The 21,101-nt window shown below is 35.3% G+C and overlaps 1 protein-coding gene across 1 annotated transcript in view; it reads left to right on the top strand.

Moving 5' to 3' along the window:
- Nucleotides 1–21,101, top strand: part of FAM185A (family with sequence similarity 185 member A) — an 84,148-nt gene that overhangs the window by 6,967 nt on the left and 56,080 nt on the right. The window contains exons 3-4 of the mRNA XM_027838704.1: nucleotides 4,260–4,352; nucleotides 14,792–14,930. Coding sequence (XP_027694505.1) covers nucleotides 4,260–4,352; nucleotides 14,792–14,930 — 232 coding nt within the window. The remainder of the gene's footprint in view (nucleotides 1–4,259; nucleotides 4,353–14,791; nucleotides 14,931–21,101) is intronic.

The following is a 21,101-nucleotide window of genomic DNA, read 5'->3' as shown; positions in this document are numbered from 1 at the left end:
AATTTTAAGGAAGGACGCAGTAAGTTAACAATTTTTTTCCTGTCATATTCAAAATCCATAGCTATATCAGAAAGGCAGACTGGGGGCAGTGGGAGAGAACAAGGAAAATGCCACATTTGTGACTTACTTGGCTGGGTGAGGAGAAATAGAGGTTTTACTAAAAAGCTTCTTAGAGGCTTTTCCTTTAATACTTGAAAAGACTGTTTATCAGGTAACTTACAGTTTTCTCTAGTTTTATTGTTAAACATTTGTGAGCTTGGGTTTGGGAGCTTTAATTATTTTGGCAGCCTTTAATTGTTTTAAAGATTTTCCATTTTTATATCTATCTGTGTTTTTATAAACCCAGTTTCTCTTCCTGGATATTTTAGGGACATTCTTCCTTTTTTGCCCCCATGTTGGGTATATTTTCAGACTAGACAAATATATTTTAACAGCTGAAGCAGTAGCCATGTGTGAAGCATACCTTAAGAAAGTAAGAATTCATTTTAACTTTAAAATTTGTTTTACTCAAAAATATGTCTCAAATCAATTTTGTTTATCATAGCAGTCTCAAAGTAGCTCTTTACTTGAAATTGGATTTTACTTCAAATGACTCATTTCAGAACACATTGGAAAAGAGTAGGAATTACTTCTGGAATCTAGTGTAGCTCAATGTAATTATGGTGAGTTAATCACTTTTTGCTAGTTGAAATTGTTTCAGAAATCTGTTTCAGGCCACTAGGTGGCAAAGAGGACTTTGAAGGCAGCCCTCTGGTAAGAATCATTATGTGTAATTGATAAGATTACTACCTAGATCTTTACAGCCATTTACTTTAAGAATGTGACTATATAGGTAATGAGCTGTTTTAATTTTCAAATAAAATCACAAAAGATGAATCTTTTTGATGCTTTGAATTATTTTTATATTCTGATAGTTGGTTCTTGATATGAGAGTCATTTCCAGATCAGTGGTCAGTATACACTCAGATTACTGACTTATTAGAGCAAGAAATCAAAAGCAATACCAAGTCATAAGACAGAATAAAAAGCAAGCTGATGTGGCAGTTCCATCATAACCTTTTTTAATGAGCCATTGACACTGAAAAATAGGACATGGAATCAAAGAACAGACATTGATACCATCACTGTTTCTTAAAGTTAAGCTGATAAAAATCAGTCCCTACATCAGGAAGAATAAAGAGCCTGGAAATCGACTTAGCCAGCAAACATTTGATCTTGTCAAACATTGAGATGTAACAGCCAAGGGCAACACAAGTTTAGAACAGTCTGATTGGTGAAATCTTACAGAGGTTGGTGGTGGAAGATTATGAACTGTGTTGCTTCATAAAAGTGAGAAGCACTAGGAGGAAAAGCAAGTTTATAAAAAGTTGGCAAGAGACCCATTTAACTCAGATCATCTCAAGCATGTTTAAGGGTGAAACTGGCAGGAAGACAACAAATAGATGAAAAATGGAAATGAGATGGCAATATTACTATAACAAACTCTTTTTCTCTACTACTGACAGTGGAGTCCCAGTGGAATTCTAATAACACAGTCCTTGATGTACATCTCTGTGAGATAGAAATGGCACTAAAAGAAGCAAAAATGAGCAGAGAAGCTGGACTAGACCAATATACACAGAGAAGGTCTACTCTAGAGGCAACATCATTTTGTAGACATTGGGGGATACCAAATACTTGAAAAAATATCACATAATTAGTGATATAGGCAACTTTGTATGCCTACTTTCCTGTTTCTATGTATGATTTTAAAGAATAATCTATCCATGTATAGGACATTTTTGATGAAGGCATAAGAAGGGAACAGTCAGACTTTTGCCGGTGATATTCTAGAGCGGACTACATTTTTGCAGGCATACAGCTGGCTAGATGATGGAAAGAATACATGATCCCACAAAGGTTTTTTTTTTTTCCCTATTAAAAAGATTTTGATTAGATAGAACAGCTGTCTTCTAGTGTGATATTTCCAGGCATGTTAAAATCATACAAGATTCACTGAATGATATAACAATACAAATAACTTTGATGACAATCTGATTATTAATATCAAGTGAGGCATGCAGTGACAATGTGGGTCATCAGAGTTCAGAAAGTTGATGAACTAGGTATTTAGTGTGTTGTAGGGAATATCCCTGAGTGTGGAACTTAAGGGATTGGGGTAGAGAGGAGGGCTATAAGTTCAGTACTGAACTCCTTGAGAATGGAGAGAGAATGGCCTGGAAGCTGGCTAGATGACTGCAACAAGGATTTGGATAGGAGAGGATAAAACAGACAGATTAATGAACCTCAAAAGAGGGGAGACTATTATTAAGTTATGCTAACAGAGAGAGGATCTAAAAGTTGCAACAAAGAGCAAGAAGTATGCCCATTTCTTCATGTGTCACTGGGCATGACAGGAATATCCAATACTGAGAGAGTGGTACAGGGTACAGTGTTTTTCTGGAGTGAGTTGGGTTTCTGTAGTGAAAGGAGATGGAAAGAATATGACAGGAAGAGGCCCAAGACAAAGGAAAAGGTCAATAGAAAAGGGGTTACAGAGGGCACAGTGAAAGTGGGGAGAAGGTTTGGGCTGAGATGATTGAGAAATAATAGGGCAATTGAATTTCTTCTAGGAACCTCATGACTGAACTCAGTGATTAGAAGAGGAGGAGGTAAGAGTTTGTTAGTTATAGGATGGGGAAGTATCATTTGGCTTGGGTAACACACATGGTGGGTTTGTTATGGCCTGAAGACAATGGAAGAAAGAAGATCTGGTTAAGCATCCAGGTCAGTACATGCTTGGTGACCAGTTCCCTAGGGACTTTACTGAACTTAACGTTGAGCACCAATTTCTTTGCTACATTCCCAGATGGAGCTGGATGATACAGGGCCTGAAGATCCCTGACAAGCAGAGTATGCACTCAGTTCTTAGCCTCGTGTGTGAAATCCCTTTCCTAGACGAAGTCTTGGCAGTGAAAAGCCTGGTGCTTGAGGGTATGGTCATGGGGATGGAGCAAAGGTACTGGTGGTGAAAATCCTGTGGTTTGGAGGCGTAATAGTTATGGAAGGATGAGGAATTTTCCCATATGCTGAAGTGAAGTAGGAAGTAGCTCCTCACACAGCAGTAGGTTCTTGAAGTCTAATCCAGTCCTTAGCGATATTAAAGAGGGTTAGAGCACTGTTGCTATGACTCTAGGCAGAGTAGCAGTAGATCCTGGTACAAGGAGGTTCCTATGGGAAAAGAGACAAGTTCCTGAATGGAATTGAACCTTTTTTTAAATTCATAACCATGGACCAAAATCTTTTCAGTAATGTATAGTAATCCCCTCAGGGGTGGTTTAACTTGCTTAACTTGCTTACTTTCTTTAACTTAACAATACTTTCATCCCAGTGTTAAATGGTTGAGCATCAGAAACTGATATGATTTTATCAGTGGAAATGACATTACAGAAAAGACTGCTTGACCACTGCATCCTAAGGATCGTGGGACCTTCCAGTATAACACACAATTGCACCCTTCACTATATGTTTGTTCTCCCCTTGCTTCTTGAGTGCAGGAGCTCTCTTCCATTCTGTTTGTATCCTCTACAATTAACACATAGGGCTTCATTCATTCCTTTAACTACGTTCTGTGAAATTTGATGCTTTGCTGGGTTTTTTTTTGGTGCTATGCTTTTTAAATTATTTTTGCTGTCTCTTTAGTGATGTCCTCTGGGGATATTGAAGTATACAGGGATATTTGCTCTTGTTTGCCTTCCATTATGGCAAATTTTCTTCTTTTTTCACTGAAGTCTTAATTTCTTCCCCAATATACACATTACATGCATGCACATACATGCACCACATACGCACTCAGACATACCCACTCCCCTTTTTTTCCCTCTCTGCCATACCTACTATCTATGGCTTCTCTGTCATGATGTATCTCATTGTGTCCTTAAGTAAACCTCAAAGTTCCCAAATATTCTTTGTAAAATTAAGTCAAACATCTTTTGTACTTGAGCATGAAGAAGGTAATTTTGCCCCTCTTTCATATAATAAAGTGCATGGTCTTTATAGCTGTTCATTGAACTTTTTGAATTACTTCCAGCTTACTTGTGGGTGTTAGCTATTCGTTATGGCTAAAATCAATGGAAGTCTGATTACATATGACATGTTTATAAATTTAACTTTTGCAATTAAATCCTTTGGTAAGACAAAAAAAAATCTAAATTGCTGAATTTTGTTTGTTAGAATTATAATTCCCAAAGAGAATAAAACTTTTACAAATTGTTTTTCAGAGTAAAAAATTACATATTCAAACAAAAGGAGGAAAAGTGATCTGTCTGGGAACTATTCTTGGAAATACAGACATTCATGCATCAGAAAAAAGTGTAAGCACGAATAAGACTTTTCTTTTATAGAAGTTTTAGTTGAATGTAAAGTTGGTCATCACAAAATAAGTTTTTCTGAATTTACTGCACATTTCCTTTTAAACACATGTTTACTAATTAGATTTAAAATGAGTTTATGAAATTTTATGACTGATCATAGATTAATACCAATAGCACTAGCTGACATTTATATAGCATTAAGTATTTAAACCAAAAATTTTTCTGTACCTTATTTCATTTGAGCCTAACAACAACTCACTGTGCTAGGTCAAATGATCAGGAAGATGGAAGGTTAATCACTGTTTCCAGACCCCTTTAGTCCTCTCCCATTCCAAAAAAAGCAATTATGTTCAAATATAGAACAAGTACAGCTGAATTCATAGAACAGAGAAGAGAGAACCCCCAAATGTAAAATCTTTATGAATTAACACCAGAGAACTTTAATCCTTAAAGCAGTCTGTATCAGTCTGCATCAGGGTAGTGGCCTCTCAGATGAGCAAAGGTGGGGCATGTATAGGGAGATGTTGTGAAGGTAAAATCAACAGGACTTGGCAACAGATGGATATGGGGTGGAGGGGGATGAGAGTGAAAAGTTGAGGATGATGAGATTGTGATCCTGGGTGACTGGGAGGATGATGGTAACCTAAATAGTAATAGAGAGTTAGGCAGAGGGGAGGGTTTTTGGGGAGAGATAATATAGTATAGGGAGAGATTGGAGGCAAGGAGACCAGCTATCAGTTGCCCTTGGCTGTTACATCTCAATGTTTGACAAGATCAAATGTTTGCTGGCTAAGTCGATTTCCAGGCTCTTTATTCTTCCTGATGTAGGGACTGATTTTTATAGTACCTTCTTATTATTTAAAACTCAGCACAATAGAAAAAAAGAAAGATTGAACCCCTAATGGAGAGTCTATAGTAAAAGGAGAGATTCATAAATTTGGAACACAAACACAAATAGTGAAATCTAGCAAAAGAGAAGCAAAAGTCAACTTTAAAACCTTAAAAGAACTCATGAGTTATATGTAAACCAAAACAATTGACCTGGAAAACAAGATGAACAGAGACAACTTTAGGCTCATAGTTTTCCCAGAAGGATATGACAAATACAAAAATCTCAATGTTGTAACACATGTAATAATATAAGAAAATAATATTGAGTATCAAATGAGATAATGTATATAAAACACTTTTTAAGCCTTAAAACACTCCATAACGTAGAGTTGCTATTACTATTTTAATGTATTATTTGAGTTCCCATCTCATAAAGCCCTGCTGTAGTGCCTCTTGGTGGCATGGAGCTTCTAAAGGTTATGCAGATGTGTGCCCACACTGAAGAAATCCTCCCGAGCTGCGAAAGTTTTCAGTATTGGCCCAGGATGGAGTGTATGATCTAAGGACTAGCTTCACTGGCTTCAGAGAGACTCTTTCCCAGAAAGTTGTGTGGCAGCTCATCCAATTTTTTGACTACAGCAATTCACTAAACCATCTACTAAGGTGTAAAGGGGCTACAATCTGCATCAGTAAAAGGATTAACCCAAGAGGTGAAAGCATGTGCATCTTTGTAATAAAGTGCCACTAAAAACATATAATTTTATTTTTTTTGACTGATCATAGATTAATACCAATAGCACTAGCTGACATTTATATAGCATTAAGTATTTAAACCAAAAATTTTTCTGTACCTTATTTCATTTGAGCCTAACAACAACTCACTGTGCTAGGTCAAATGATCAGGAAGATGGAAGGTTAATCACTGTTTCCAGACCCCTTTAGTCCTCTCCCATTCCAAAAAAAAGCAATTATGTTCAAATATAGAACAAGTACAGCTGAATTCATAGAACAGAGAAGAGAGAACCCCCAAATGTAAAATCTTTATGAATTAACACCAGAGAACTTTAATCCTTAAAGCAGTCAGTATTCAGAACCCCTCCCCTGCCAGCTTCTCTGCTTGCCTCGCACAAGGCAGGTACACTTGCAGGTACACAAGCTGCCTTGCAAGTGTGGGTCCTTCTGTCCATCTTGGGAGTTCTCTCCTCTTCCTGTTGCAGAGTCTCTACAGGAAACAGCACTCCTACCTCTGCCAAATCCATATATAGCTGAGGAGGAAGGGAGAGTGGGTTGAAAGTATGCTGCCTTCTGACTGGGGCCCAGTCCTAGACTAGGGACCCACAAGGCTACAGAGAATTTGCCCAGAAACACCCTCTTCACCATCCTTCCATCTTGAAAAAAGCAGTGGACACTTTTATCTCTGCTGGAAAAGTAAAGGAGGTCCAGGGGAAGAATTAGAGTTAGAGGTTGGGAAAGGGCACTGAAACCCAGCTGAAGCCAGTCTGGTCTTCTGGAAAGGTATTCAGGGCAGGGACACAGTCCTACAAACCCTAGATCCCCCAAAGCAAGTAGGCTGAAGTAGCCCATTCCCGTCCTGAACCTACCAGCGAAGGGGAAAGGGGCCAGAAAATGAGTGATGGGGGAATACAAAAAATCTAAAATAACATTTATTTTAAGGAAAAAACTCTTAATAAAAACAACACTGAGGATCCTACAACCAAATGATAAAATTAATAGTAAATCCTCAAAGAGAACACATAGTTCTCTTGACAAATATTTTAAGATAAAGGAAAATGAACCAGTGACTGATGAAATACAAAATCCTGTGGACTCTTAAGAAAGACCTGAATAACAGGAAACCCCATGATATTTCAAAAGTGAAATGAAATCTACAAAAGAAAAAATTAGGAATGAATATAGACCAGAACTTATAGTTTCCTATACAAAAATTTTAAAACTCAGCACAATAGAAAAAAAGAAAGATTGAACCCCTAATGGAGAGTCTATAGTAAAAGGAGAGATTCATAAATTTGGAACACAAACACAAATAGTGAAATCTAGCAAAAGAGAAGCAAAAGTCAACTTTAAAACCTTAAAAGAACTCATGAGTTATATGTAAACCAAAACAATTGACCTGGAAAACAAGATGAACAGAGACAACTTTAGGCTCATAGTTTTCCCAGAAGGATATGACAAATACAAAAATCTCAATGTTGTAACACATGTAATAATATAAGAAAATAAACTCTGTGAGGTAGATATCACTGGAATCACCTTCATTTTACAGATGAGGAAAGTGAGGTTCAGAGAAGTAATTCAGAGTTATCACTGAATTTTGTATGATCCCATGGTTACACAACTGGCAAATGTCAGAAGCAGGATTGAAATCCAGGTCTTTCTGGCTCTACCTTCAATATCACTATGTAATTTACTTTAAAAGTAATAGGATTTACTTAGAACATTAAACGTGTCGAGTATTTTTCAAGACTTGAATATGCTAATCAGTATATTTAGTACAAAGTATTTGTTGAATGACTAGTGTATCAATTTTGCATTATAGGCAAATTTGAAGTTTGACATTATAAATTTATGTTACTTTAATATTTTCCACAAGATGGCACTAAATGATAACATTTCTAGAAAGTTGTTTCCTTTATTAAATATCATTATCACTAGTATCTCGTTGCTTTATAAGTGACTTTGACATTAAATAGATTGACAGCAGGATGCAATTTTAGAGGTAGAAGTCTGAATAAAAGTTGTTTAATACATTTTTAAATGAGTTTGTGTCTATAGATTTTGGTCACATTATACCATTTTTGTTTTCTAATATTGCTGAGAATCTTTTGGTACAAATTTCAGAAGCAACATGGTTAACTCTGCAGATGATTGGTGGCAAATTTTATCTTTAAATTTTTGTTGGAATGATTAATTGTTATTGTTATCTCTGTTATATTATATATGTGATATATATAATATACATGTATATAGTATATATAAAATAATGTAACCTCTGTTACATTATTTTTTAAAAAATCTTCTGTAAACTTATAGAAATAAGCTGTTTGAACTAGTATACTTATCTCTTTGGGCTGGGGTTCTTAACCTAGGGTCTGTGAATTTTTTTTTTAATGTTTTGTTAACTATATTTTAATATAATTTCTTTTGTAATGTATTTTATGCATTTAACACATGATTCTGAGAAGGTGTACCTATACTTTAGCAACCTGCTAAAGGGGTCCCTGACATACAAAAAAGGTTAATAATGCCTGCTTTAGGGTAATAGATTGAGAACCAATCGTAATAAAACCCAGTAGCTTAGAAGCCATGTAATCCAGCCCATTCATTTTACAGAAGAGGACACCGAGGCTTAGAGAAATTGTGTCTTAAAACTAAGGTGTGTGAAAATGCCCCACAAAACACATCTAGCAGTTTTTGTTAAGCTAGTACATAAATATTACCTCCTAGATTAATGTCCTTGACAAGGGTAAAATAAAAATTTCTGAGCTATCAGTCAAACATTTATTAAGTGCCTACTCTGTGCTAGGTGTTGTGCTAAGGAGCAAGAGGCAGTCTCTGATTTTGAGGAGCTCAAAGTCTAATGGTGGAGACAACCTGAAAACAACTATGTACAAAAAAACTACACACAGGGTGAATTAGACATAATTGACAGAGGAAAGTCTCTAAAATTAAGAGGGATTGGGAAAGGCTTCCTGTAGAATGCGAGTTTTTAGCTGGGACTTGAAGGAAGACTGGGAAGCCCAGAAGCAGAGATGAAGAGGGACAACATTTCCAGCTTGGGGGACAGCAGGGAAAATGCCCAGAGTTGGGGAGATGGAGGGTCTTGTCTGAGGAACAGCAAGGAAGGCAGTGTCACTGGATCTCCAAGTAGGTGGTGAGTGGGTGGAGAATAAGGTGCAGGAAGATTGGAAAGGTGAGGGTGGGGCAGGTTATGAAGGGCTTTAAATATCAAATAGGATTTTATGTTTGATCCTGGAGGTGATAGGGAGCTACTGGAATTTATTAAGTAGGGGGTGGAGGATTACATAGTCAGAGCTGCATTTTAGGAAGACCACTTTGAAATATGTGTGGAGAGTAGACTAGTATAGGGAGAGATTGGAGGCAAGGAGACCAGTCATAAGACTATTGCAACAGTCTAGGTATGAGGTGATCAAGGTCTGCATCAGGGTAGTGGCCTCTCAGATGAGCAAAGGTGGGGCATGTATAGGGAGATGTTGTGAAGGTAAAATCAACAGGACTTGGCAACAGATGGATATGGGGTGGAGGGGGATGAGAGTGAAAAGTTGAGGATGATGAGATTGTGATCCTGGGTGACTGGGAGGATGATGGTAACCTAAATAGTAATAGAGAGTTAGGCAGAGGGGAGGGTTTTTGGGGAGAGATAATATTCAGGTTTTTTTTTAAATAGCATTTTATTTTTTCCCTCAATTACATGTCAAGACAATCTTTAACATTCATTTTTATAAGATTTTGAGTTCCAAATTTTTCTTCCTCCCTACCCTTCCCTCTTCTGAGAATGGTAGGCAATTTGAAAAGGTTATACATGTGCTGTCATATTAAACTTATTTCCATGTTAGTCACAGTTGTGAAAGAAGAAACAGATGAAAAGGAGAAAAAAATATGAAAAAATATAAAGTGAAAATAATATGCTTTAATCTGTTTTCAGAGTTCATCAGTTCTTTATCTGGATATGGATAATATTTTCCTTCATGAGTCTTTTGTATTTGTCTTGGATCATTGTATTGCTGAGAAGAGGCAGGTCATTCATAGTTGGACATCACACAGTGTTGCTGATACTGTGTACATTGTTTTACTGGTTCTGCTCATTTCAGTTTGTATCAGTTCATATGAGTCTTTCTAGGTTTTTCTGAAATCTGCCTGTTCATCATTCCTCATTGCACAATAGCATTCCATTACATTCATATAACACAGCTTTTTCAGCCATTCCCCAATTGATGGGCATCCCCTTAATTTCCAACATTTTGCCACCATGAATAGGGCAGCTGTAAATATTTTTGAACATGTAGATCCTTTTCTTTTTTTTATGATCTCTCTGGGATACAGACCTAGTAGGGATATTGCTGGATCAAAGGGTATGCACAGTTGGGTTGCCCTTTCAGCATAGTTTGGTTGAATCAGTTCTCAACTCCAGTGCATTAGTATTCTTATAAATTTGACTCAGTTCTCTATATATTTGAGAAATGAGACCTTTATCAGAGACACTTGTTGTAAAGATTATTTCCCAGCTTTCTGCTTTCCTTCTAATCTTGGTTGCATTGGTTTTGTTTGTATAAAAGCTTTTTATTTTAATATAATCAAAATTCAGTTTTAGATATATTGAATTTAAGATATCTATAGGACATTCATTTTGAGATGTTGAGTAAGAAATTGGAGATGTGAGACTGAAAGTCATCAGAGAGGTTTGGGCTGAATAAGTAGATTTGAGAAGCATTAGCTTAGAGATAATTGAATCTATGGGAGCTGATGAGATCATGAAGTAAAATAATATAGAGGGAAAAGAGAAGTGGGCCCATGATGGAACCTTGTGAGATGCCCACATTTAGCAGGTGTAACCTGAATGAAGTCTCTAGCAAAGGAGACTGAGATGAAGCAGTCAGATAGGTAGGAGAACCAGGAAAATAGAGTGTCTTGAAAACCTAGGACCAAGTATGAAGGAGAAGAGGGTGATCAATAATGCCAAAGGCTGCAGAGAAGTCAAGAAGTATGAGGACTGAGAAAAGCCCATTAGATTTGGCGACTAAGAGATTCTTAGTAACTTTGGAGAAAGCAGTTTTGGTTGAGTATTCAGATTAGAAGAGAAAAGGTCATTAGACTTGGCAATTAAGAGATTGTTGAGTAACTTTAGGAAGAAAATCTGGACGTCTTTGCTACTCCTTTTGAATCATTTCTTCAATTTATTTTATGTGTTATTTTCAGAATGTCAAATACAACCAAATATAAGAACCAAAGTTCATGCAGAAACCCAGCCTGAATTATTCTTGGATTGTTGTTTTGAATTAACTGGATTAGTGATTGCATGCAAGCAGTTAAGCAAGATTCAACTGTTTACATTTATTGTTTCTTTGGCCTGTTTTCTCTTTCCCCATTTCTTTTCATAGTAATTTTTTCTCATTCCAGAATAATTTTCTGTCTCTATATGTGATAGGACTCTCAGAGTTTTTGATTTAAATGAAATCATGTATAGTATATATGACATTTTTAAAAATGTGTTCAAATTTGCATTTTTTGAAGAAACACAAAAGTGTAAAATAAAATCTGTGCTTAGTACAGATTCTTGCAGATAGTGAATGCTTAATGTTTGATGATTGTATATATTTACTTTTTGAGCAAAAAATGTTCTAAATAAGTTTTCTGAAGTAAGACAAGCTACTATATATATGTTCAAAATTTCACAAAGTGATTTTTAAAAATTATATCTAATTTAATTTCCCTATGAAGTAGATACGGGTAAGATTATATCATTCCCATTCTACAGATGGAGAAACTGAGAAATAACATGATTTGTCCAATTTCACAATGAATCAATAACAAAGCTACCAAGTAGTTCTGAGATTGATTTCTTTTTCTGGTCTTCTAAACATAAGACAATTCACTTAAACACTAATTAAACACCTGATGTATACTTCCAACAAATAGCTTAGTTTCTGTTACATTTGATGTGTATTGAAAATATTAAATAGTTTAAAGTTTCTGTTCTCACACTAAAAAGGAATATTATTTCCAAGCTTCTTTTAGTAGGAGATAGTTCTTGATCTTTTCTTTTGGACTGTATTCTGCCCATTCTCAAACAGATATTTCTGTTAGCATTCAGCTTGTACCACATTTCATCTAATGAATAGTTAAGAGAAGACAAAAACCTTGCTGTACTATATGATTTTTTTTAGTTTTGTATATCAGTTGAAGTATCTAGAAGAGGGTCTAATAGCCTATTGACAGTGCAGACTATGCTTCCTACAGGATAATTTATTGAAGGGAATTATTAAGATAATATTGTATGAAAAAATGCGGTTTATTGTTTTATTTTCTTTTGGACTTTTTTCTAGCTTTCTAAAGAACAAAATTCTCATTGTTTTATAAACAAGGTCAGCCCTTCATCATTTTTTCCAAATAGTAATTAGAAAGTATGATGACAGTATTGGTTAGTCATTAAGTAGAATACTGGACTGGAAATTAGGATGAATGCTCCTGTGTTAGTCTGTGCCTAAGAGCAGGAGTTCTTACCCTAGAGTGAGTGGATTTTGATATTTTTAATATTTTGATAACTATTTCAGTATAATTGATATTTGTATTAAACGAAGCATAATGCATTAAGCTAAATAGGATTTACTTAAACTTCATAATAAGAATACTACAGTTAAACAGAAATGTTCTTCATTCTAATCAAGTGCAACTTGTCAATGTGACTATTGACAAACTTTAAATATAATGGGTTTTACAGAACTAATTTTCACATTTTTGACTTATCAGTAACTAGGATGTTCTTGATTCTGAATTAGTGTCGAAAGTTAACATTGAGTTAGATTAATTTTTTTTCTCTGAAGAAGAGAAACAGGCCAAAAATATAACACGTTCTCTCAATGAGGGAATAGACTCATTAGAAAGTACACTGATTTTTTTGTCAGAGTGATTTTTACCCAGGGATTATAGTAAAATCTGTGGTGTATGATTTTTTTTTAAAGAATAATTTCTACTAACTCAAAATGACAACCCTGAGGCACCATAAAATTGTAAAATGCCTTCCAAATCATCAAAGAAAATGCCTTTGGAATTGTCTTAGTGCTAAGTGTATCTAATTTTTATGCAAATTGGTAAACCATCCTTGATAGCTCTTTTACTAACCAACTATTTACAGCATAGAACATTCTTCTACAACGTTGACTAGCATGGATTCTACCATGCTAGGAATAATTTCTGCATGATATCTTCTTTGTTTTATGGTATGTGACTTTTTTGGTTATTGTAATTTCTGAATTTAGTTCTTTGCAGAATCATAGTATCATAGATTTAGGACTAGAATTGACCTTAATAGAGATCATCTAGATCATATTAATGATGAGCAAATGGAGACAAAGAGAAGTGAAAGGGACGTGCCCAAAACCCCACAAATTGGAAGTAGCAGATTTGGAATTCACAGCCAGGGCCTCTCATGTCAAATTCACAAGGAATTTGTTCTCAACAACACTAATAGTGTCCTCTCTGAATTTTAAAGTTTGATTTTAATTATTTCCAAGTGAGTATTAGGGGACCATAACCCTATCTTCAAAAGAATAAATACCAGGAAAAAGAACTGAGAACCCAGAGAATATGTGACTATTTCAGGGTTCTCTAGAATTGACTTTTATGATTTTCCAAGTCACTACCAATGTCTGTTACTTTTATTATATATAAGCTAAAGTTTCCATGAAGTGCTTCATGCTACCACTTCAGGATACTAGTTGGTTCCTATATCAGTACCCTTGTTTCTTATAACTTGTGGGCCCTACTTTAATATCTAGGAAGCACTTTATTATGCCTTAACAGTGGAAGTAGTACTTTACAGTTTACAAAGCACTTTGTTCATGAAACAGTCCTGGGAGCTAGAGAAGCCAGTAGTCATCCCTTCCACATCATGACTTTCCCAATCACGGTTTTGATATATCGCAGATTGGCATAAGACATTAAATGGGAATTTTTGGAGAGTTCTGCAGAAGCCGCGGACAGCATGTGAAGGCCAGCAGGTGACACAGAAAAAGCTTAGAAATTCAGAGATGCATAAAATATATATATAATATTGTATAATATTGACCCAAATTTTACAATAAGATACTGTAAACACCCCCTAAAAGAAAAAGAAAAAAATTCATAATTTGCCGGTATGAAGAGAGAGCCAAAAATTTTATGCCGATTTCCAGATCGTGTGGGCACGCTACCCTAACTCTGTGATGTGGGAGGGATAACTAACTAGTCATTGCCTTAAGGATATGGCCAGTACATTTCAAAATAGAGACTTGAGCTAAAGCAGTCTGAATCTAAATCTGTTGTTCGTTTCATTCTCTCACACTGACAACCACAGAAAAAACATCATGTTAGGGAAAAATATAAGGAAAATGCCATCTAAAAATTACTGGGTATGTTAACGTTTTAAAGTTTGTTTTATGACTTAGAGGTAGTGTAGCATAATAGATGGAAAAGGGCCTTGGAGTCAGTATGACAGACCTAGATTTAAATCCCAGCTCTCCTGGGCACTGGCCATGGCACCCTAGGCAAATCTCTTAACTTCTAAACAAACAGGCATCTAAAACTATAAAGTGTGGAGTGATTGCTTATCTGCTTTGACTCAAGGGATCCCTTCACTGGGAGTTCAATGTGCCAATGAAATTATAGTCCAGGCTTCACCCCCCTCCCCCTCCCCCCCCCCCCAAAAAAACCACTTAGAGATATGATTTTTTTTTTTTTTTGGTCATTAGAGTTTGTAATGGGTGATAAGGTTTTATGAAGTTCCTGGTTAATTCAGTAGGTGCTTTGATGGCTTTTAGTAAATCACTCTTTGGTTTGATAATCAACTGATTTAAGTAATTTTCTTTTAATAGACTGTGACTATAGATAAACTACAGGGGAGTTCTGTTAACATATCTACTGAAGATGGTTTGCTGAAAGCCGAGTATCTGTATACAGAGTCATCATCTCTGTCTTCTGCTGCTGGGGATATTACATTGGGAAGTGTTCATGGTAAGACGAAAGCGTCAAGAAACATTACAGTCTTCTTAGCTCAGCATCATGAGTTGTTTTTCCCCGAATAAGGTAGACTTTTCTTTTACACAGACACAACTCAGTCACAGGAAAACATAACATCTGAACAAATAAAAGACCAGAAAACTGTTTATGGCAGGAAACCGCCACAAACCAAAGCAATTATATTTTGACAAGAAGCTGATATTGTCAGATATGAAATTGGGTATTTTTCTCTTTGCTGAAAATGTTAGACTTTTAACCATTTCTTTCAATATAGAATTATAAACTTCATGGAAAAATTGAAGCATATTGAGAAAACAATTGAGAGCTTTTTTAAAAAGGGAGAGACAGAATACCTTTTGAAATAATTATGGGTTTTAAATAGCTGCTTATATTTTCATAGAAAATCCAATGGTTAAGCTATTTAATAAGACTTTTGGATGGAATCTAGTCGATGACTTTCAGAGATGCTATATTTGTTCAACATGTTTTGTCTTTATTTTTACTGGCATCATATACTTAAAGAACCCTGCCAATTTCTGCTTTCACTGGGTAGGTGGTATTTGGTTTCTTCCCAAAACATTTTTCTAAAACAAAACAAAACAAAACAAAACAAACTAAGAATATGATTAACTTGGGCATCTTTTATATTATTGGAAAGGAAAGGAAGAGGGAGGCATGTGATATTCAAGGTCCCTGATCATACGTTGACCCCTTTTATAGTGTTTTAACAGGTGATTCAAAGCTGAGTGAAATATTATATACTTTCTGCTAATAGATACTAATGAAAATTATTTATTTTTGAGGAGCCCTGGTACATACATTAGTTGTCCCTTTGCTAGGGCTTTTTTCTTGAAAAGCACGTTGTCTTGTTTTGTTTTGTTTTTTTGCACAGGAACAATCACCTATTTCTCTTTTATAGTAAACTGAAAATTTGTACCTTTATATAGCAAAAATACAGATTTGAAAATTGAACAGTAATTAATAGTTAAATTAAGAAAGTAAGAACAATATGTACTAGTCATACATCAGAGAACAGCAATTATTAGTTAGCTTAAGGAAGTATAAACAATATTTACTAGTCACTTTATGCATTAGATAACATGCTGACCTTAATTAATAGATGGTATTTCTTTATCTGGAGGTGCCCTATATCTCTGACATTCCTATGAATCAGACCAGAGTACAAGCTTCTATGGGAAAAAATCCACAAAAACAAACATCTAAATATGGACAAATATATTGGGGATAATTAATACCTGCTCTCAAACACCAAATTTACTAACGTAATAGAGTTAAGATATATTAGTCATTTCTCTATCCAAGATTATATCTTCTGTTAGAGCATGAAAACAAACAGTATTTCTTTTAAACAAATAGTTTAGTTATTTCATCATGCTGTTTAAAAGTTAAATTGTGCATGAAATAATTGTAGAATTTTTAGCATTGCATATTTTTACAATGACTTATTTTCTAAAAAAGATTTTTGTTGCTTTTGGAATGCATTTAGTTATAACTTGTTGTGAAAGAACAATTTCTGATAAGCAAATTGGAGATTCCAGTAATCAGAGGTTGCTTAAAATAGGGCAAGAAAACTGTAAAATAATAGAAATTTAGTTTAAAGTTTGTCTTTTATGTCCAGATATGTGTTAGATTTTTTTCTCATGTTTATTTTTCTGTACTTGATGAAAATAAGTTTTAGCTCTGGACAAGATTTTGCAGTTTTTACTGTGTATACCTTTCCTTTCAAGACTGAAAGAGATGCAAAACAGTAAAAAAAAAAGTTACATTTTATAATGAATTTATAATGAATTGCCATCACTGCTTTTTAACAGAATATATTGGAAGGTTCTCAGACTTCTAATTATTTAGCTGAAGTAGAAACATTAGTAAAGATGAAAGATTTTACTATCATTTATAAATCATTTCATGTTTTCTTATAAAGCTTATTTTGCATGGTATAGTGGAAAGAAAGATGGACTGTGAGTCTGGATATTTGTTAAGGAAGTGGTTAGACTAGATGACCTTCAAGAACTTTTCCCCCTCTCTTGACATTATTTGATTTTAGTACCTCAACTGGCAAAACTCTACAGGCAGTCTCTGATTTATTAATATCAAACTTCCTGTAAATAATGAGTATGGTGCAGTCCGGAACCTTGCCTCCCCTCTTTCTCTCATGTTGGAATTTTCCCTTCTTTATTTGCTTCCCTTCTTTATTTGCTTCCATTCTTCCATCATATCTCCATAGGTAATGTATAGGCCTTCTCTGGAAATTTATATGAATGATGTCTATTTCTCAGACCAACTATGAAACAAATCAGCTATCAACTAGGTTTTTCCTATGCTTTCCAAATGTATTTTGTTTCTATATCCCACTAAATTCAGAAAATACAGCAAATATTTATAATATTAAAATGTTTTTATTACTGCAGACTCAATCTTTCTGGCAAACATCAGTTAACTACTTATATCAAATATGGGAGAAGTGTCTAATCAAAATTCATTCTCAAATTTGAATCTTTTTTTTCTCAAATGGGAGAAAAGTTTGGTCATTGTCTTCTTCAAAATCTATGTGATATGTGTGTACATATAGCCATATACAAATATATGTATATGTGTGTATATTCATATGTATGTGTATATAAATCATGCCATTCTGGTTTTACTGAGCTCATTTTGTATCAGTTCATATATGTTTCCATATTATTTATATTTTTCATATTTGTTTTTGTGGAGTCACCTACCAATGATTATTAGACACATAAGCTTTTTACATTTTTCATTGCTATTATAAATTAGCTACAGTTTTTCCAGAGGTTCTTTTTTCCTTTTCATGATATTTTTAGGATAATATTCCAGCAATAGGATTGGGGGGGGCAAAGAGTATATCTTAGGATATATTGCTAGATTGTTCTGCAAAATATTTCCACCAGTTGATTGTCCCAATAACATTGAAGTAGAGTGTTTATTTCCCTGTAACCCAAATAAATGTTAAATTTTATCCTTTTTTTTGCATTTTTTGCCAATTTAGTGGGTATAAAGTGGCATCTTAAAGTTGTTGTGATTTGTATTTCTTTGTTTATTACTTAAATACCTTTTCATGTGTTTATTAATAGTTCTGTGTTTCTTCCTTTAGAAAAAAATCTGCCTATGACTTTTGATCAATTTTCTATTGAGCAGTATACATGACTGTACCAGTTCTCATAAACTCAAGATGTCAAACCTTTACTTGATATATTTAATAAACATATTGTTTCTCAGTCTGCTTCTTTTTAATTTAAAGATACTGCTTTATGTCAGTGGCAATAGTATTTCTGTATTTACAAAGATGTCTTCCCTTTAATGTTTAATGTTTTTCTACATTAGGAGCTTACCAAACAAGGAAAAGTCACGATAATTTAATGACACAAGTAACTTTGAAAGTGTACCTAAGAACTTCATTAAAGTCTCTAACCTGCTACTGAACCTTTTAGAAAGGGTTTTTAGCCACTGTTGGAATTATGAATCTACTTTGAGTTCATGAATGTAGACAGAGAAATAAATATAAGATGGTCCATTAAAAAAAAGTTTCTGTCACCTTTAGTGGATCATCTCTCTTGGGCCACCCTGTCATGAAGTTGATCATGAGAGAACCTTAATTGTATCCCCACTACATGACCTTAAGTAGATTTTATGATTTCAGTTTGGTTACCATTTGCTGTCCATAAAATGTGGGATCGTGGTACTTATTAATTTTTTTAGCATAAAATATTATAGAGAAGTAAAAGAATAGTTTCCATTATATTAATAATCCCTAGCTTATTCTGGAAGCAAGCACTTTAGAACTTTCAGGCCTGACATGAAAGATGGATTTTCTATCTCTCCAGCAATATCCCAGTGTTTGTGCTCAGCCTGCCTATAAAAATTATTCTTCTAATTCTTTCAGGCTTAATTTTGGCCTCATCTGCTGTACTGTCAGCCAAGAAGAGAGGATATGTAGACTATGAGCACAGACGATAAAGCTGAAAGTTTCCCCTACCTAGAGAAGTCTGGAAACGTTGAACCTTTGTGGTCTTTTGATTGTTTTGCTTCCATTACTAGTATATTTGTGTTATTTAACCATAATGACATTTCTTATGGTGAAGAACAAATAAACCAATATTTCTCTTTCATCTGATGGCTTATTTTTCTGCTCTAGCCATGTTAGAATGAAAGCTTGCTTATTAAGAAAACTGTGTTTTCCTAAACTCTAGAATTTGTGGAAAGGTTGTATAACTTTACATACAGTTATTACAAATCACAATGGTTAGACCATAAAATAGCATATGATGCAATGAATTGAATGTTTTGCCGAAATCTACTTTTTTCTTTTAAAAAAAAGTCTCATAATTTATAATTTTCTTAATGAACTATGGACTAAATTGGATCTTTTGAGTGTTTGGGGATGAAAAATAGACTGATTCAAAGGGCATTCCCATTTTATTCTTTCTAAAAGTTGTACTATTGATAAAATAAAGATTCCTAAAATAGTTTTTATTTTCTTATTGCTCCATTAAAGATCCACATCATGGCTTGGATGCAGCCCTCGTTCCTAGCAGGCTGTCCCAGCTGAGTGCAAGGTCTTACTAAATAGGACCCCAACTAGGTTAGGGCAATTGAGGCTCCAAAATTTAGATGTCACTGGTAGCACTTCTGTGTTAGTAAGTTTTTCAATAACTCAACTAGTTAGCAAGAAAAATTACCTAAAATAGAGAGTTGCCAAAGCTGAATTCTGTAGGTGAATTCCACCCCACCCTTTGAAGTCCCTATCCCCCTGTGATGGTAGCATAGGGCCTTTTTTTTCTTTCTAAGTATCTGGTGATCTGTGTCTTTGGTGTACCCAGATGAATGAAGTCATAGATCCTTGAAGTTACTGAAATATGTTCTTGTTAAATCAAAATTTTACTCTAATTAATATGCCACTTGAAACACAGTTATCCCCGAAACCAATTCCCCTTCCTGACTTACCTATGTCTGTCAATGGTACTAGCAACCTCAACATCAAAATAGATTGATTCAAATGATATTCTCATTTTATTCTTAATTTATTCTTAAAATATTCTTTTATTTTCTTGTTCCACTAAATATTTATTCCTGGTATCCTACTTTGGGTTGAAGGTAACCCTAGTGTGTAGCAGGATATGCCAGCAGAGACCTACCAAGTTCTACTGGTCAGAGACCTAACTCAGACAGAACAACGAGGGATGTGACCTTCATCTGTCTTGTCCTTGCCGCTGTAGTCCAGGCCATTATTACCTTTAGTCTTCTAATTGTCCCCATCCTGCATATTGCTACCAGATTAATCTTTCTAAAACATCCTTTCATTCTTTTGTTCAAAGACTTTCACTGAGCCATTGTTGTTGTTTGTCTTCTGTTTTCAGAGGGCCAATGACATTATGAGGGTGATGTCTTGACTTAAAGGTGAATTGGATTTAAGTGAGACAGAGTTGCACAGAGTTGTCAGCCTCACTCTCTCTTCCAGAGTCATCAAAGTCCAGTGGCAAGACAGAAATCAAGATGCCTGGCAATGGCTCAAGATTATTGGATGACCTTGGTGTCTTTGATGTCTGACCAAAGTCAGACTGGCACCACAGTGCCTGCTTAAGCCGCCTTCATGGCTGTTGGAACACACTGTTCTCATCTGCTCATTCTGGGGGGCGGGAGAGAGTCTTCACATGCTTGAGGCACACATTCCCCTAACTTACAGATGGGTTTAAGGCCCATTGGTTACCTTCAATCTGCTTTAGATCATCTGCCTAGACAGTTTACCAGGGTGTGGCCATTGTGCATACTACAGCTTCTTGGAGCCACAGCTGAGAGTTGGATGACTGGTGGATGAACAGGCCTGGAAAGGGTTCAGCAAGCCCCCACATTAGAGGTGCTAGTCCTCCCTGAATAACCCATACACTAGGTGGCACAGTGGATAGAGTGCCAGGTCTGGAATCAGGAAGACCTGAGTTCAAGTGTGAACTCATACATTTGCTGGCTGTGTAATCCTGGGAACTTCACTTAACATCTGTTTGCCTCAGTTTCCTCATCTGTGGGGGGGAAATGGGAACAATGATAACACTTACCTCCTGTAGTTGTTGTGAGGATCAGATGAGATAAGAATTGTAAAGTGCTTAGCACAATGCCTGGCACGTAGTAGGT

The sequence above is a fragment of the Vombatus ursinus genome, unplaced genomic scaffold (assembly GCF_900497805.2).
Source record: "Vombatus ursinus unplaced genomic scaffold, bare-nosed wombat genome assembly UNPS02014830.1, whole genome shotgun sequence".
Lineage (NCBI taxonomy): Eukaryota > Metazoa > Chordata > Mammalia > Diprotodontia > Vombatidae > Vombatus > Vombatus ursinus.
This window is presented reverse-complemented; position numbering and strand designations above follow the sequence as displayed.